We start from the raw sequence: 17,204 nt of genomic DNA, 5'->3' as shown, positions 1-17,204 counted from the left end.
GTGGGTACTGACTTCTAACAGCAGAGAAGTAGATCCTTGGTCCCAACACCACAGGAACTAAATTCTGACAACCTACACAATGAAGGAAGGAGCCAGCTTTATCTGTACCTTGATGTAAGCAAGTGAAACTGATTGCTTCAGGCTGTAAGACTGGTTGTGGTGATTTGTTACAGCAGCAGTAGAAAACTTACATGCACTAAAAACTCTCCATGCTGATGATCCAATGCAAAACATTCTTCTTGAAGTGGAAACACTGTGAGTGACAAGAGTATGTATTAAAGCCTGAACTAAAGTTGAGGGTAGATGGAAACTGGATGTTTGCGCTGGAGTTGAGTGAGTTTCTGTCAGGCATATGAAACACAGATTGCTGATTATAAATGGTTGAATAGAGCTGTTGAAATGTCACCTTGAATGTTTCTGTCACCCATGTAACCATCTTTATGCATGTAAAATCAAGCAAGGAGGAGTTATCTTATTTTCTAATGTAAATGAAAATAAATAAACCAGCTTACAGAAATGTGGTCTTTGTTTCCTCTATTTTCCACACCCCAGTCCTCCTAAGATAACGTCCCCTATGTACCTACCCTTCGGACCTGCACTGCTGACCAGCTCTCTCTTGGTGGGAAGGGAGCTGTGTAAGAAGATTTTGGGGAAGAGGTAGCACATCAAGGAAGAGAGATGGAGAAAACATGGAGGAAGTGAACCGCTTTTGAATGGGGAACCCTGTGCAATCTCTCACAAAAAGAGGACAGGCTTGCTGGGCACCTAGAGACCTTGCCACAATGGCTCTGCACACAGTACCCCCACAACAGGGTGTAGAGTGGCCTATAGTTTTCTACAGGCATGGCAGAGTAACTACTTTTCAAATAGTCTGCTAATACCATTATTAATGTTTTGTAGGTGGTGAAGTTGTTGTTACGATATGGCGGAAACCCTCAGCAAAGCAACAGGAAAGGCGAGACACCGTTGAAAGTAGCCAATTCCCCAACGATGGTGAATCTCCTGTTAGGCAAAGGCACATACACTTCCAGTGAGGAGAGCTCCACTGGTAAGCCAGGCAGACAGAACACGTGAGTGGGTGGGCGAGGCTCTGGACTCCCTGATGGGAGAGCACCCTGCAGTGTCTACCTATGGTATTTCCCTGCAGATTTTCACACAGGGTCTACAAGCCTCCTCAGGTGGCTGGCGCCTTCAGGAACTTCCAGATACAGGAGTTCTGCCAGGGTGCCTCACTGCCAAGATGCCTGCACTCTGTCTGCTGAGATGCCAGCCTTGTCTCTCACAAAACACTGTGGGTTCCTTCTGCCAATGGTTGGCCTCAGATGTGACTAAAGTAAAGTGCTTCTTTAGAAGCAAAGCCAACCAGCCTCCCCTTCTGGGTGGCCATGCACTGGGAAGGCCTGTTCCTCCACAGCTGGAGAGCACTCTTAACTGATGCTAGTAAAACGATTCTGACCTGCCTGATAACTCCCTTCCTGTTCCCAACAGAAAGCTCTGAAGAGGAGGATGCCCCATCATTTGCACCTTCCAGCTCTGTTGATGGCAATAACACAGACTCTGAGTTTGAGAAAGGCCTCAAGCTTAAGGCTAAGAATCCAGAGCCCCAAAAAACTGTGACCCCTGTCAAGGATGAGTATGAGTTTGACGAGGATGATGAGCAGGACAGGGTTCCTCCAGTGGATGACAAGCACTTGCTGAAGAAAGACTATAGGAAAGAAACTAAATCAAACAGTTTCATTTCAATACCCAAAATGGAAGTTAAGAGTTACTCAAAAAACAACACACTTGCACCAAAGAAGGCAGCCCATCGCATCTTGTCAGATACTTCAGATGAAGAGGATGTGAGTGTTGCCATGGGGGCTGGAGAGAAACTGAGGTTGTCGGCACACACAATGCTACCTAGTAGTAAGGCTAGAGAGTCTTCTAGTTCTAGGCAGCAGAAAGAAAAAAATAAATTGAAAAAGAAACGAAAGAAAGAAACAAAAGGCAAAGAGGTTCGGTTTGGAAAGAGGAATGACAAATTCTGTTCCTCCGGGTCAGAAAGTGAGTCCTCAGAGAGTGATGAGGATGATGGGGACTCTGTGGGGAGCTCAAGCTGCCTCAAGGGGTCCCCGCTGGTGCTGAAGGACCCTTCCCTGTTCAGCTCACTGTCTGCCTCCTCCACCTCGTCTCATGGTAGTGCTGTGGCCCAGAAACACAGCTCAGGCCACACGGACCAGCACACTAAGCACTGGCGCACTGACAATTGGAAAGCCATTTCTTCCCCAGCCTGGTCTGAGGTCAGCTCTTTGTCAGACTCCTCAAGGACGGGACTGACCAGCGAGTCTGACTGCTCCTCTGAGGGCTCCAGTGTGGAATCTCTGAAGCCTACGAGGAGGAAGCAGGAACACCGTAAAAGGGGTGGCCTGCAGAGCATGCCACCTGAGAAGAGAAGCACCTTCCACCCCTGTACAGATGGAGCTGTCCCCAAGTTGGACAAGGAAGGGAAAGTAGTCAAAAAACACAAAACAAAACATAAACACAAAAACAAAGAGAAAGGACAATGTTCAGTCAGCCAAGAACTTAAATTGAAAAGCTTTACATACGAATATGAGGATTCCAAGCAAAAGTCAGATAAGGCCATCCTCTTAGATAATGACATTTCCTCTGAAAATAAGTTAAAAGTATTGAAACATGACAGAGACCATTTTAAGAAAGAAGATAAACTTGGGAAGATGAAGTCAGAGGATAAAGAGTGGCTCTTTAAGGATGAGAAGGCACTAAAGAGAATCAAGGATGTCAATAAAGACATCAACAGATCTTTCCGGGAAGAAAAAGACCGTCCCAGTAAGGCAGAAAGGGAGAAGTCTACAAAGGAAAAGTCTCCCAAGGAGGAAAAACTGAGATTGTACAAAGAGGAAAGGAAGAAAAGGTCCAAAGACCGACCTTCCAAGTTAGAGAAGAAGAATGACATGAAAGAGGACAAGGTTTCCAAGGAGAAAGACAAGGCCTTCAAAGAGGATAAAGAAAAACTGAAAAAGGAAAAGGTATACAGGGAAGATGCTACTTTCGATGAATATTGTAACAAAAGTCAGTTTCTGGAGCACGAGGACACCAAGTTCAGCCTTTCTGATGACCAACAAGAGAGGTGGTTTTCTGACTTGTCTGATTCCTCTTTTGATTTCAAAGGAGAGGACAGCTGGGACTCTCCAGTGACAGATTATAGAGACATTAAAAATGACTCAGTGGCCAAACTTATCCTCGAAACAGTCAAAGAAGACAATAAGGAAAAGAAGCGTGACAACAAAACCCGGGAAAAGCGAGACTTTAGAGACTCTTTCTTCCGAAAGAAAGACAGGGACTATCTAGACAAGAACTCTGAGAAGAGGAGAGACCAAACAGAAAAGCATAAAAGCATCCCCAGCTATCTCTCTGAGAAAGATAAGAAGAGGCGAGAGTCTGCTGAGGTAGCCCGGGACAGGAGAGATACCCTAGAGGGCTCCCGGGAGCGGAGGGATGGGCGTATACGATCTGAAGAGGTACATAGGGAGGACCTAAAGGAGTGTGGCTGTGAGAGCACTTTCAAGGACAAGTCAGACTGTGACTTCACTAAGAACCTGGAGCCCTGGGAACGGCCCCATGCAGCACGGGAAAAAGAGAAAAAGGATGTCCTAGAAAAGGAGAGGAAGGAAAAGGGCAGGGCAGACAAGTACAAAGACAAATCCAGTGAGAGAGACAGAAGTGAGAAGTCTATCCTTGAGAAGTGTCAGAAAGACAAAGAATTTGATAAATGTTTCAAAGAGAAGAAGGAGGGCAAGGAAAAGCATAAAGACATACACGGCAAAGACAGAAAGTCATCCCTCGACCAAATAAGAGAGAAAAAGGAGAAGATGTTCCCAAGCATCATCTCAGAAGACTTCTCAGAAAAAAAGGACGATAAAAAGGGAAAGGAGAAGAGCTGGTACATTGCAGACATATTCACAGATGAAAGTGAAGATGAGAAAGACGATTACATGGCCAGCAGCTTCAAGGTTGGAGAGGCCAGCGACATACAGAGAGTGGATAGCCTCCAGGAGAAGGAGGATGGAAGAGAACATCCCTCCGACAGACACAGAAAGTCCTCTTCTGACAGGCAGCACACAGAGAAGCCGAGAGACAAAGAGCCCAAGGAAAAGAAGAAGGACAGAGGAGTTGTGGAAGTGGGGAAGGACAAGAAGGAAAAGATCTTTGAGAAGCACAAAGAAAAGAAAGATAAAGAGTGTACAGAAAAGTACAAGGACAGGAAAGACAGAGCTTCTATCGACTCCGCCCAAGAAAAGAAAAATAAACAGAAGCTCCCTGAAAAAGTGGAGAAAAAGCACTTTGCTGAAGACAAGGCCAAGAGTAAGCACAAGGAGAAGCCAGAGAAGGAGCACTCCCGAGAAAGAAAGTCTTCACGAGGCCCTGAAATGGAGAAGAGCCTCCTGGAGAAGCTGGAGGAAGAGGCTCTGCATGACTACCGTGAAGACTCCAATGACAAGATCAGTGAAGTCTCCTCGGACAGCTTTGCTGACCATGGCCAGGAACCCAGCCTGAGCACACTTCTGGAGGTATCCTTTTCTGAGCCACCACCAGAGGACAAGGCCAGGGAGAACACCTGCCTCTCAGAGAAGTTGAGGGAGAAGGAGAGGCACAGACATTCCTCCTCATCCTCTAAAAAAAGCCATGAGCGTGAGAGAGCCAAGAAGGAAAAGGCAGACAAGAAAGAGAAGAGTGAAGACTACAAGGACAGTAGCAGTGGCACCAGGAAGGACTCCAGCCAATATGAGAAGGACTTCTTAGATACAGACGCTTACGGGGTTGCTTATACCACAAAAGCTGACATCGACGAGGAGCTAGATAAAGCCATTGAGTTGTTTTCTTCAGAAAAGAAAGAAAGAAATGATTCTGAAAGAGAACCTGCAAAGAAGATAGAAAAGGAACTAAAGCCGTATGGGTCAAGTACCATCAGCATCCTGAAAGAGAAGAAGAAGAGAGAGAAGCATAGGGAAAAGTGGAGAGACGAGAAGGAGAAACACAGGGACAAGCATGTAGACGGGTTCCTGAGACACCACAAGGATGAGCCAAAGCCTGCAGCCAAAGATAAGGACAACCCTCCCAACTCCTTTAAGGAGAAGTCCAGGGACGAAAGCCTGAAGCTCAGTGAGACCAAGCTGAAGGAGAAATTGAAGGAGAACACAGAGCGAGAAAAGGGCGACCCCTTGAAGATGAGCAATGGGAATGACAAGCTCCTGCCATCTAGAGACTCAAGCAAGAAAGACATCAGGCCCCGCGAGAAGCTCCTGGGAGATGGTGACCTCATGATGACAAGTTTTGAAAGGATGCTCTCCCAGAAAGATCTTGAGATTGAGGAGCGGCACAAGCGGCACAAGGAGCGCATGAAGCAGATGGAGAAGATGCGGCATAGGTCTGGAGACCCCAAGCTCAAAGAGAAGAAGCCCACCGATGATGGGCGCAAAAAGAGCCTGGACCTTCCTTCCAAAAAAGCTCTTGGCCTAGACCCTCCTTCTAAAGACAAAAAGCTCAAGGAGTCAGCTCCTATGCTGCCCACTGGTGAAAGCAAGCCACACTCTGGACCGGGTACAGAGTCCAAAGACTGGCTAGCTGGGCAAGGGCAACCCTTGAAGGAGGTTCTGCCTGCTTCACCCCGGACTGAGCAGGGCCGACCCACTGGGGTGCCTACCCCCACCTCAGTGGTGTCATGCCCCAGCTATGAGGAGGTGATGCACACACCCAGGACCCCATCCTGCAGTGCTGATGATTACCCTGACCTGGTGTTTGACTGCACTGACTCCCAACATTCAATGCCTGTCTCCACCACATCCACCAGCGCCTGCTCTCCACCCTTTTTTGACAGGTTCTCTGTGGCTTCCAGTGTGGTTTCAGAAAACCCAGGCCAGACGCCTACAAGGCCTGTCTCCACAAACCTGTATCGCTCCATCTCTGTGGATATCAGAAGGACACCCGAAGAAGAATTCAGTGTTGGGGACAAGCTGTTCAGGCAGCAGAGTGTTCCTGCAGCCTCTAGTTTTGATTCCCCAGTACAGCACTTACTGGAAGAAAAGGCTCCTCTGCCACCCGTTCCTGCAGAGAAGTTTGCCTGCCTGTCCCCTGGGTACTATTCCCCAGACTATGGTATCCCCTCGCCTAAGGTGGACACACTGCACTGTCCACCAACCGCTGTGGTCAGTGCCACACCACCCCCAGATAGCGTCTTCTCCAGCCTACCAGCAAAGTCTTCCCCTTCCCCAAGAGGTGAACTGTTGACCCCAGCCATTGAGGGGGCTCTGCCCCCAGATCTAGGCCTACCTCTGGATGCCACAGAGGACCAGCAGGCCACAGCTGCCATCCTTCCCCCAGAGCCTAGCTACCTGGAACCCCTGGATGAGGGCCCCTTCAGCACGGTTATTACTGAGGAACCTGTTGAGTGGACACACACTGCTGCTGAGCAGGCCCTTTCTTCCACCCTTATTGCTAGTGCCTCGGAAAACCCTGTCAGCTGGCCTGTGGGCTCTGAACTTCTGCTAAAGTCTCCACAGAGGTTTGCAGAGTCCCCAAAACATTTCTGCCCTGGAGAGTCCCTCCACTCCACCACCCCAGGGCCCTTCAGTGCTGCAGAGCCCACGTACCCTGTCTCTCCAGTCTCTTACCCTTTGCCAGCTCCTGAGTCAGGCTTAGAGGAAGTCAAAGATGGTGGGACAGGAGCAGTCCCAGTGGCCATCCCTGCTGCAGAAGGGGCTGCTTCTTACGCTGCTCCCACCAGGCTGGAATCCTTCTTCAACAACTGTAAATCACTCCCAGATGCACCCCTGGACACAGCCCCTGAGCCTACATGTGTTACTACTGTGGCTCAGGTAGAGGCTCTGGGACCCTTAGAGAGTGGCTTCCTAGAAAGCAATCATGGTATATCTGCCCTCAGCCAGGTAGAACCAGTGCCATGGCACGAAGCTTTTACCAGCCCTGAGGATGACCTTGACCTAGGGCCTTTCTCACTGCCAGAGCTCCCTCTCCAGGCCAAAGATGCTTCAGATGTTGAGGCAGAAGCTGTGGAGGGCAGTCCTGTTCCTCCAGTAGAAAGTTCTCCAGGCCCTCCTACTGGGGTCCTCAGCAGTGGGGAGGTCTCTGCCTCAGCAGCTGAGGAACAGCCAGCCCCGCCTCCTGAGGAAGCATCGACTCAGCTCTCCACTGAGCCTGAGCCCTCAGAGGAGCCAAAGCTGGATGTAGTTCTAGAAGCTACAGTGGAAACAGAGGTCCTCGCAGATGACAGTGCCCCTGAAGCTTCAGTCTCCAATTTGGTGCCGGCACCCAGTCCCCCTGAACAGCATCCCCTGGGAGGTGGTGATGAAGAGACTGAAACTGAAGACCCTTCTTCTGCTCCCTGCTGTGCACCTGATGGTCCCACCACAGATAGCTTGACACAGGCACACAGTGCAGAGGCCACCTGTGGTGTGGCTGTAGCTGAAGGGTCCCCAGGCAACATTCAGCCAGAGGCTACAGACCCAGAGCCCAAACCCATAGCCGAAGTCCCCAAGGCTCCCAAGGTGGAAGAAGTTCCTCAGCGCATGACCAGGAACCGTGCCCAGATGCTGGCAAGCCAGAGCAAGCAGAGCATACCCCCAACAGAGAAGGATCCAATGCCTGCCCCAACCTCTAGAGCTAAGGGCCGTGCCTCTGAGGAGGAAGATGCCCAGGCCCAGCACCCTCGCAAGCGCCGCTTCCAGCGTTCTAGTCAGCAGCTGCAGCAGCAGCTGAACACATCCACACAGCAGACTCGGGAGGTCATTCAGCAGACGCTGGCCGCCATTGTGGATGCCATAAAGTTGGATGCCATTGAGCCCTACCACAGCGATAGGTCCAATCCATACTTTGAGTACCTTCAGATCAGAAAGAAGATTGAAGAGAAACGCAAGATCCTCTGCTGCATCACTCCACAGGCACCCCAGTGTTATGCTGAATATGTTACCTACACGGGGTCCTACCTCTTGGATGGCAAGCCACTCAGCAAGCTGCACATCCCTGTGGTGAGTGCCATGGGGTCTGTGTGTACACAAGTACCAGGCAGTAAGTAGGGCAACAAGGTACTAACGGGCAGAGACCTTTGGAGCGATGTTGGCACCTTTGTGGTCAGGAGAGGCACTAGTATTTTATTGTTTTGTTTTTTCAAGCTTCTCTGTAGCTTTGGAGCCCGTCCTGGAACTCAGGTTGGCCTCAAACTCACAGAGATCCGCCTGGCTCTGTCTCCCGAGTGCTGGGATTAAAAAAGGGTGCCGCCACCTACCAGCTGGCACTGGCATTCTTGGTTGTCATTTGTGAGGGTCAGCGCCTCTATCTCACTAGCCCTGTATTATACGTACCCACCTCCAACCCATCTGTACAGTGGCTGTGTGGATCAAGGCCCTGGTCCCAGTGTTGTACACCCCTTTCACGATGAAGGGCCTCAGCTTATCTCCCTCTGTATTCCCAACTTCACTCATCATGGATCTTGAGTCTCACTGGGACCCTGAAGCGTCCCCTTCTTTATTCTTCATTGGCATTCTAAGACATCTGTGACTACTGTTCTGCCTGACGGGGCCATCGCTGCCTCACCTGACTCATTCCCATGTGTCCCTTCAGTGGTCCTCCTGTAGCACATCCCACTTGGCCATGCAGATAGCTTTGACATCAGGTTTCAGGACTGGCCTTTTTTCCCACACATGCTGCTTTCCTAACTTCAGGATCTTCTTCATAAAAGCCAAAGGGAGGTCATTTTTCACCTCACTACTCACCTACAAGCAGTTTCCTTCTCTACACAGCTGGCTGTTGTAGCCAGCTCACTTGTTCGCTACTCCCTAACTTGGATGGACTCACCATTGTGCTACAACATAAGAAGTCAGTCTAAATGAGCACGAGGCCTGGAAGGAGTTGTAGTCTTAAGGGAAGGACCATGCTGGCCCCACAGCAGTATCCTTTTTCTAATGGGCAGGTTCAGAGGAAAATTAATCATCCCTGTGCTCAGTTTCCTACCTGGTTCACCTTGTAGATGACTTGTAGTCTCTGCTCCATTGGGAACCTCATACTGGAGGCTAGGTTTACTTAGAGGTGTGACAAGTGAGGCCTGCTGAAATTTCAAAGTCACTCCCTGTCTAGTTTTGTTGTATGCTTGTGTGTGCACAGCACAACACACTCATGGAGGTCAGAACAGCTACTGGGAGTTAGTTTTCTCTTTCCACGATGTGGCTCCCAGAGATTGAACCCAATTTATTGGGGTTGGTAGTATGTGCCTTTACCTGCCGAGCCATCTTGCTGGCCCCTAAGATTTAGTTTTTAACTAAAAAAGTCCAAACCTCAAAGCAGCTCAGAATTTACACAAGTTGTTATGGCCAGTCACAGATTTATTCCTGGATGGGTCTGTGATGGGTCTGTGACCCTTCCCGAGAGTACTTAACAAGGCATGCTGATCCATTGTCTGGTGTACTTTGGTTAGATTCCTACTACATAGACATGAGTCTTTGTGTCACATACTTGGTCACTGGGGGTGGACCTGAAACATGAGGTGAGGCTGCTAGCCAGGCCTCCCTACCGAGAAGTTTTTGCCTGCTTTTTGTAGTTCACCTTATCTTAGTGGAAAGGCTGTGAGACCATGTTCAAGTCTTCTCAGATGGATTTCACCCCAACATTTACTCTGTAGCTTTCCTTGTTGTCAGGGCTTTATCTCTAATGATGGAGTTCTGCCATCAGGAAAAGTTACTAGCCTCACAGTTTGCTTTGTGGTACAGAAAGCCCTAGCCTTTTGCTTATCTTCTGAGCTTCCACCTTCCTGGCTCACAAGGGACTACATTTGGTGTCCCAGCCCAGCCCTGCCACCACCACTGCATGCTCCTCCTTTGGTTTACAGTGACAAGAGCCAATAAAATTTCGTTGCCTGGGGCCCTGTACACACCACACCTACTTCTCTGTCTGCTTTGGAAGTCTGACTCCACACTAACCTAACTTCTAGTCAGCACCACAGAAGTCTGTCTAATGTTCCTCATTATCTATGGTGTTACTTATTTGCTCACCCTGTGATACACAGTGCTTATAATGAGATATGTTGTCAACAGACCAGAGCCTCTTCCATAGGGCCCTAGGGATGAGGGTGGGTTCTGCTCAGTGCAGACAAGTGTGGTTGTCTAGTGCCCCACGCCACCCTTGGCAGGTACCCAGGATTCTATATGCACTTCTATTGCATGCACTCTATTCACTCTCAAAACTCCACATTCCCGCCGCGCTCCTTTTGGTATAGGTGGGTACACTGACTTCTTCCTTGCACAAGGAACCACAGATCCTAGATGTTCTTTGCCCTGCCTTTTCTGTCACTATTCATAGGGCAGAGTTCACAAGCAGCTCTTCAGTGTTGCTTCCAGGTAAGCATCTGGTATCTAAACAGGTTTCTGGGTTGGGGTGCTAGGCTGGATCATGTCTAAATTTTAAGTATGCTTTCTGTACCTTACCCCTTTCCCCTTACATCTGCAGATAGCACCCCCTCCCTCCCTGGCAGAGCCCCTGAAGGAGCTGTTCAAGCAGCAAGAGGCTGTGCGGGGTAAGCTGCGCCTGCAGCACAGCATAGAAAGGGTAAGTGGAGCCTTGGGCAAGGGGCCTGGTGTCAATGACTTGAAGCTCACCTGTTCCTCTCCTTCCTCAGGAGAAGCTGATTGTGTCCTGCGAGCAAGAGATCCTTCGGGTTCACTGCCGGGCAGCCAGGACCATTGCCAACCAGGCAGTACCATTCAGTGCATGCACAATGCTGCTAGACTCTGAGGTCTATAACATGCCTCTGGAAAGCCAGGTCAGTAGCACTTACCTGGTGTAGGTGCCAGCTTTCACCACCACCCCCAGACTCAATGTGCATACTCAGGCCTCTGCCCTGCATCTGGACTGCAGCTTCCCTGCTCACAGCATACTTTGGGACCCAAGATCCTAACCCCAGGTTACCTCAAAGGCACGGGAGTGTCATGGATAAGGCCCTCAAGCCTTATCCATGGTATATTTGGTATATTTCAGTCTCTTACAGTTTCTAAGTTCCTCTGGGGCACCTGTGTACATGAGTAGGATGAGCAGCACCCTCCTTCCTCTCACAGGCTGCAGGGGTGATTGATGTCGGTCTGTTTAAATTTGCAACCCCATCTACAGCTAAGGGGTGACCAGAGCTACTGTGTTTGTGGTCATAATGGGTCAATGGTAATTGCAGCAACAAGACATTGGGGCTTCAAGCCAAGTGTTCCTGTGAGGCTACAGAAGCCTAGATAAGCTTCTTAGCTGGTTTTACCTGGGGTAGTTGGAGCCACAGGGCCTGGAAGCATTTAGGCAACAGCCCATCTACACTACCCACCAAAGCAGCATTCCAAAGCCTTAACTACATTCCTGCTCTACCTGTCACTGAGCACACTCCTACTAACTCCTTTAATCTTAATTTATCTTTTAAATTTTGTATTTTGTGTGGAGTATGTGCATGTATGTGTGTGGTACTTTGAAAAGTTGGGATTAAACTCAGGTACAGTCTTGGCAGCAAGCACCTTGACCCACTAAGCCATTTCACTGGCTCTCTAGGAGCTTTTGATGGTCTGTATTTGTGGCTCAGATCCAGCACATACTACATGTTCTTTAGCTCCTCTCTGTCACCTCTTCCTACTCTATATCATTTTAGATCCTAAGTCTCCTATACATAATTACCCTAAACCCATTCTGGGTTTGTGTTTTGTCACACACTTCTCTCTGTCCCTTGGACAGTCTCATATCAGACTTACTTCTGGGCTGTGTCCCCCTGCTCAGCATGCAGCTGTCTGTAATCTCCTCCCTCTTGACTGTTGAGACCTTGGTGATGTGTCCATGCTTTTACAACAGGAGCTCTAGAGGCCTCTTGCCATGTACCTAATGATTGAGTGGACTTGAGTTAAGATCTTTTTTCAGTCCATTAACATTCAGTCATTAACATGAGAAAAGGGACACACATACTTTCCCCACTTTGCACAGGTTAACAACAGATGCTCTTTCTAGAGCAGAGTCTCATGTAGCCTAAGCTGACTTTGAACTCCTGTCCCGCCTCTGTTTCCTAAGTGCCGGGATTGCAGGTGTGTACCACCATGCCTAGCACAACAGATATTCTGCAGTTGTCACCAAACTGGGCCAGATGATTGTTTGAGAATTTTGTTTAAATACAAAATCCCTGTACTTTTCAAGTATGCTTTTGAAGGTGGAAGACATGATCTCTGCCTGATTGCTCTTGCTGATGCATACTGGATATTGGATAACACTTGGGCCACAGGAGGTCATGGATCAACTGTTTGAGAACTTTTTAACTTGCCTTGCCCCCTGGCATTCAGGGGTATAAGCCAACTATGTCAGAGCAGCCTGTTTTGCTGCAGCCATTCCAGCTCCAGGTTTTCCCCCTTTGTGAGGCAACATAAAACTTGGTTCACAACACAGCCAAGGTCATGTGTAATGAAAATGAAGTGAGGATCTACTTCAAGCTCAGAGTCCACACAGAGGGAAAGTTGATCAGGAAGCTGATCCCAGTCTACAGAAGACCCTCAGTTCCCACATCAGGCTTCTCAGCTATCCTTTTCAAAGCAGAAAAATTACTTTTAGCTTCTAAAAAGGAATAAATTAAAATATGTCATTGCTAGTTTAATGTGACCCTGTAATCTTAAACCAAAATAATGGAGGGCACAGTTTATATGAGGCCTTGATATCTGCCCCGCTGCCCCCTCCCCCTAATACACCAAGTTCCTACATAGGAAACTGGTTCCATTCAACCCTACCCTGTACATCCCTGCCAAGTATTGACTGCCCCATCACTCGGTAGACCAAAGGCTACCAGTGCCTAGGAATACTTTTCATCAAGGGCAAGATAAAATGGTTGAAACATGTACTGCTAAGATGAGGTTACCCTTATGTTCTCTGATGGGAAAAGGACTGAACCATCAAATGTTTTTACCCTCCTCATGGCCTCCAAGAGCTTTTGTGAAGATCCCTGTTTGGTTTCTACAGGGTGATGAAAACAAGTCTGTGCGAGATCGCTTCAATGCCCGACAATTCATCTCTTGGCTGCAGGATGTAGATGACAAGTATGACCGCATGAAGGTGAGTTCTTCTAGTGTCAGATTGCTCTGAGCAAGGAAGCCGTTCTACTACCAGGCATGATCACAAGAGATGCTTTTGCAAGTTCTCACACCTCTGCTGCTTTCAGGGAGCAAAGGTGTGGTCTGTTGTCTCTTCAGTGTCTTCCCTTCTGTCCAGGTGAAAGGAGCAGCTCTTGACAGGACCTAACCTGAACCCTCCTAAGAGGTCACAACATAACCTTCTACACTTGTAGTACTGGCTAGTGCAGCAGATCAGTAAGGAAGAAGCAAATCCCACCTGTAGCTGCTAGAGCCAGACATAGGGTGCCATGAGATTCCAGCATGCCAGTCACAAAATGAGAAGTTGATGCCTCTCCTTTACGTGGTTTCCCCACAAATACTGCTCTTATGCAGAAAAGGGGAGCAACCCAGAGTCTCCTGATTGCTGCCTACAAATGCATATTGTTGACAATAAGATGTCAGAGACAGCATATCATAGCAGTTCATTCAAAGGTGCCAAGAAGACCTTGGGAGAATCACAAGCCCTGTGGCACATGAGCTGCAGGGTATTTACAGAGCGTGGGCCTGAGGCATTTTTCCCATGAGCGTCTACACCCATCTCTCTCATTCTATCCTAGAGTCCCTTCTAGGTCCCTAGACATCTCATCCTGATATGTAATGTTGCCCAGAAGACCTAGGAGACTATGAGAAGAGGAATGGGCTTTTAACCTAACACATTAAAATTTGACTGTGTGCACTGAAATTTTCATTACTAAACTGATAATAAAGAAAACAGTTCTAAACAGTCCTGGAAGGAGATAAAATGGTCAAATCTTGGTGAAAAGATATTCAGTGTTTGTTTTAGAACCAAAAGGTGAATGGGATTCTTCATTCAGAAGACTGTGCAAGGCTGGGTTGGAGGAGGCTGCCTGGCTCCCTGTAGTATGGGAGATATGCCACCTAGTTTTCATTGAGTACATCATACACCTAAACTAGCAGTTTAAATAACTTTAGTCATTTAAAACTTTAAGGATATGCCAGGTGGTGGCAGCACACCCCTTTAATTCCAGCACTCGGGAGGGAGAGCCAGGCCTCTGAGTTCAAGGCCAGCCTGGTCTACAGAGTGAGATCCAGGACAGGTACCAAAACTACATGGAGAAACACTGTCTCGAAAAACAAAAACAAAACAACAACAACAAAAAAAAACTTCAAGGATACGAGCAATGTGTTCATTGAGATGTAACTGGACACCCAAAGCTGTCTGTCCGTCATTAACCAGAGTCAGCCACATAACAGTGTCAAGCTGCATGTCCCTGGGCCATGTTTAAAATGATTAATTTGGTCCCAAACATGTCCCTACTATATCCAGGTCCCTTATGTACATCTTTAAATTGGCATTTCTAGTATGAACACAAAACTATAAAATGGGATAATCCAGATTCCATGCTAAAACCAAGGGTGGGTATGCAATCTTGTGCTGAATGAAACCTAGAGGCAGTGGTGGAAACTGGGGGCTGGCCATTCCTCTCACCTTGTGTGTCCCACAGACATGTTTGCTGATGCGGCAGCAGCATGAGGCTGCAGCCCTCAATGCTGTGCAAAGGATGGAGTGGCAGCTGAAGGCCCAGGAGCTGGACCCCGCTGGGCACAAGTCCCTGTGTGTAAATGAGGTGCCATCCTTCTACGTGCCCATGGTTGACGTCAATGATGACTTCGTACTATTGCCAGCATGACATTTAGAGGAAGGTCACAGGACACAAACAAGGGCCATATAGGTCGCCCAGTGCTGCCGATGAGTCCAGGCAGCGGAGGAGGGAGCACCACGTTCATCAAGTGGAAGAGGCCCCGAGACTGCACCTGGCCACTCGTCTCCTGCTTCAGATGCCAGTGAGGCAGAATGCATCTCTTTTTACCAGTTGCTGTGGGGAGCACGAGGCCCAGACACTGCAGAGCTTTGCCAGCCTTGGGACTAGGAGACCATGGCCACACCAAGGTGTCTCAGCCATGCCCTCTGGGTTTTCTTCCAGCCAACGACAGGGCACTTGAGGAGTCGCAGAACAGAGTGTGTTTTTTAATTCCTCGTTCCATTCTGATCAACTAATGGAAAATAGACTAAGGCGTCCACCTCGCATAAGCAGTGACCTCCAGGTCAAAGAGGCAGGAAAGTGCTGTCCCGTCATGGTCCCTGGGACAGGCTTGGACACTGGTGCCGGCAAGGGTCCGGCTGCCGCCTGCCTAGACACAGGGACACAGCCAGGACTCTCCAATAGTGTTTTTAATGGAGTCAAATCCACGTGGTTTGTATATTTTTTCCTTTAATCTTGGGCATTTTGTTTCTCTTTCTGAGAACGTAACTTGAAACACTACAGAGCCAATAATCCTATAGAGTGTATCCGCAAACTTGTACAGTTTTATATACATTCACAATGTACTTTTGCTGCCTTCTAGATAATTTATTTTGCAACACATTACTGCACAGTTGTAAATAACTTATGTACTGTAACATCACTTTCAGTTATGTGTAAAGAAATAAATAAATTAATTAAAATGCTCTTTGTACATGCAACGTCCCTTCAGGTAGCAGGATCCTTCCTAGGAGGGGCCAGTGTATTAACGTATAAAAGTACTTGGGCTTCAGACAGCTTGAAAGTAAGAGCCTGTGCTTGCAACTACAGAGTTCATCCTGTGTTCCAGGTAGAGGGACAGAGCTAAAGCAGGGGTCAGCCTTGCCTGCCAGGGTTAGCCTGTAAGAAAAGGGTCAACACCCAGAACCCCTTGCCTCTAAAGCAGCCTGTCAGCCTCCAAGACACCTCCCTTGTCCAGCTGGCTGTGGACACTGGGCTTCTACCACCAACAGATCTATCACATTTGTTTCTGCTGAAGATCCTTGACCTTGGGAATGGCCTGGCAATGTATGGATGTCCTAGTGGCTCTGCAGCTAGGGGAACATGCTTTATAAACAAAGCTCCCCTTCCTGTTGTAGCCCTTAGTTCACTGTTTATCCCTAAACCTTTATCGTGAAATCCTTCTTTGCAGCTCCATTTTGCACTAAAAAGAAACTGCATTATCCCATTTTTTCCAAGCATCCCTAGAACCATCAGTTTCAGCCCACAGTGACAAATCACAAACTCTATAACCCAGTGCATAAGGAAGGCTTCCTTGCAACTCTGCACAAGTCTAATGAATTGCTGCCAGCCTGCTATAAACATAGTTGACATAAATGCATAGAGCACATTTACAGACACACATCTTACCTATCAGTCTTAAAAGCCAGACCTGAATCCATGTGAACTTTCTGTATGCCTGGTATCTCTGAAACCTAAGACTGCCCATATATATCAGTGGCCTGCCAACACGAAAAGCTTTGCTGAGCTGAACCATATTTCTGCTACCAAGGAGCCAGGAACCTCATGCACATCAAAGCCAGCTCTGAAACACAGATGCCTGCAGAACATGTTCAGACATCATAGAGACAGCATTTTTCAACACCCTTCCCCTGCCCCCGACACACACGGGGCTGATGCCTGGCTAAGGGTGCTAGGCTAGAAGAGAAAAAGGGAATAAAAAGAGGTAAAACACTTAATGGTGGCTCTTCAGCCTGTAAATGGGTGCCAATGTTCATAGAAAACTCTCAGGCGCAGCTTCCCTCCTGCACAGATGGCTCTTGAGGAAGGGTTAGATCCTAGGCTGGCCTAAGGACAACTCTATCTAGGAGGTTGTGTCCAGTAGCACCTGGAGCCTGGTGAGGGCTTTGCCCTGGAGAACCCGAGTAGCTCCTACAAGTGACTTCCGTAAAGAAGCTGATTATACCGGAGATAGGGAAGGCACACAGCAGAGAGCAGAGAAGAATGAAAAACTTGAACTAGAGGGGCAGTAGGAGTCAGAGCCAGGGTGGGCTGCAACAGGCACAGTAACTCTACCTTACTCCAGACGTTGGGAGTTCTCCACCTCAGAGGTAAATCACACAACAGGGTTTCCCAACTTCAGTGCTGCTGAAGTTCTAGTTTAGTGGAGGCAGGTCTGAGTACTTAACTGCCAACTAATGAATGTCCAACAATATGCCTGGCCCCTATGTGGGAAATACCAACTGTCCACTCCACACACACTGTG

At 48.3% G+C, this 17,204-nt stretch overlaps 1 protein-coding gene across 10 annotated transcripts in view; it reads left to right on the top strand.

Annotated features, from left to right (window-relative positions):
- Positions 1-15,660, top strand: part of Ankrd11 (ankyrin repeat domain containing 11) — a 205,201-nt gene extending 189,541 nt beyond the window's left edge. For 9 of the 10 annotated variants that reach the window (XM_076572267.1, XM_076572271.1, XM_076572264.1 and 6 more), the window contains 6 exons: positions 901-1,048; positions 1,489-8,039; positions 10,510-10,608; positions 10,679-10,822; positions 13,024-13,116; positions 14,642-15,660. In XM_076572267.1, the coding sequence (XP_076428382.1) occupies positions 901-1,048; positions 1,489-8,039; positions 10,510-10,608; positions 10,679-10,822; positions 13,024-13,116; positions 14,642-14,827 (7,221 nt within the window). In that variant the 3' untranslated portion in view covers positions 14,828-15,660. Of the gene's footprint in view, positions 1-900; positions 1,049-1,488; positions 8,040-10,509; positions 10,609-10,678; positions 10,823-13,023; positions 13,117-13,732 lie in introns of all 10 variants that reach the window. The other variant, XM_076572274.1, reaches the window with a different exon arrangement.
- The last annotated feature ends 1,544 nt before the right edge of the window (positions 15,661-17,204 follow it).

The sequence above is a fragment of the Peromyscus maniculatus genome, chromosome 5 (genome assembly GCF_049852395.1).
Source record: "Peromyscus maniculatus bairdii isolate BWxNUB_F1_BW_parent chromosome 5, HU_Pman_BW_mat_3.1, whole genome shotgun sequence".
Lineage (NCBI taxonomy): Eukaryota > Metazoa > Chordata > Mammalia > Rodentia > Cricetidae > Peromyscus > Peromyscus maniculatus.
Note: the sequence above shows the minus strand (reverse complement) of the source record. Positions and strands in the feature narration are given on the sequence as shown.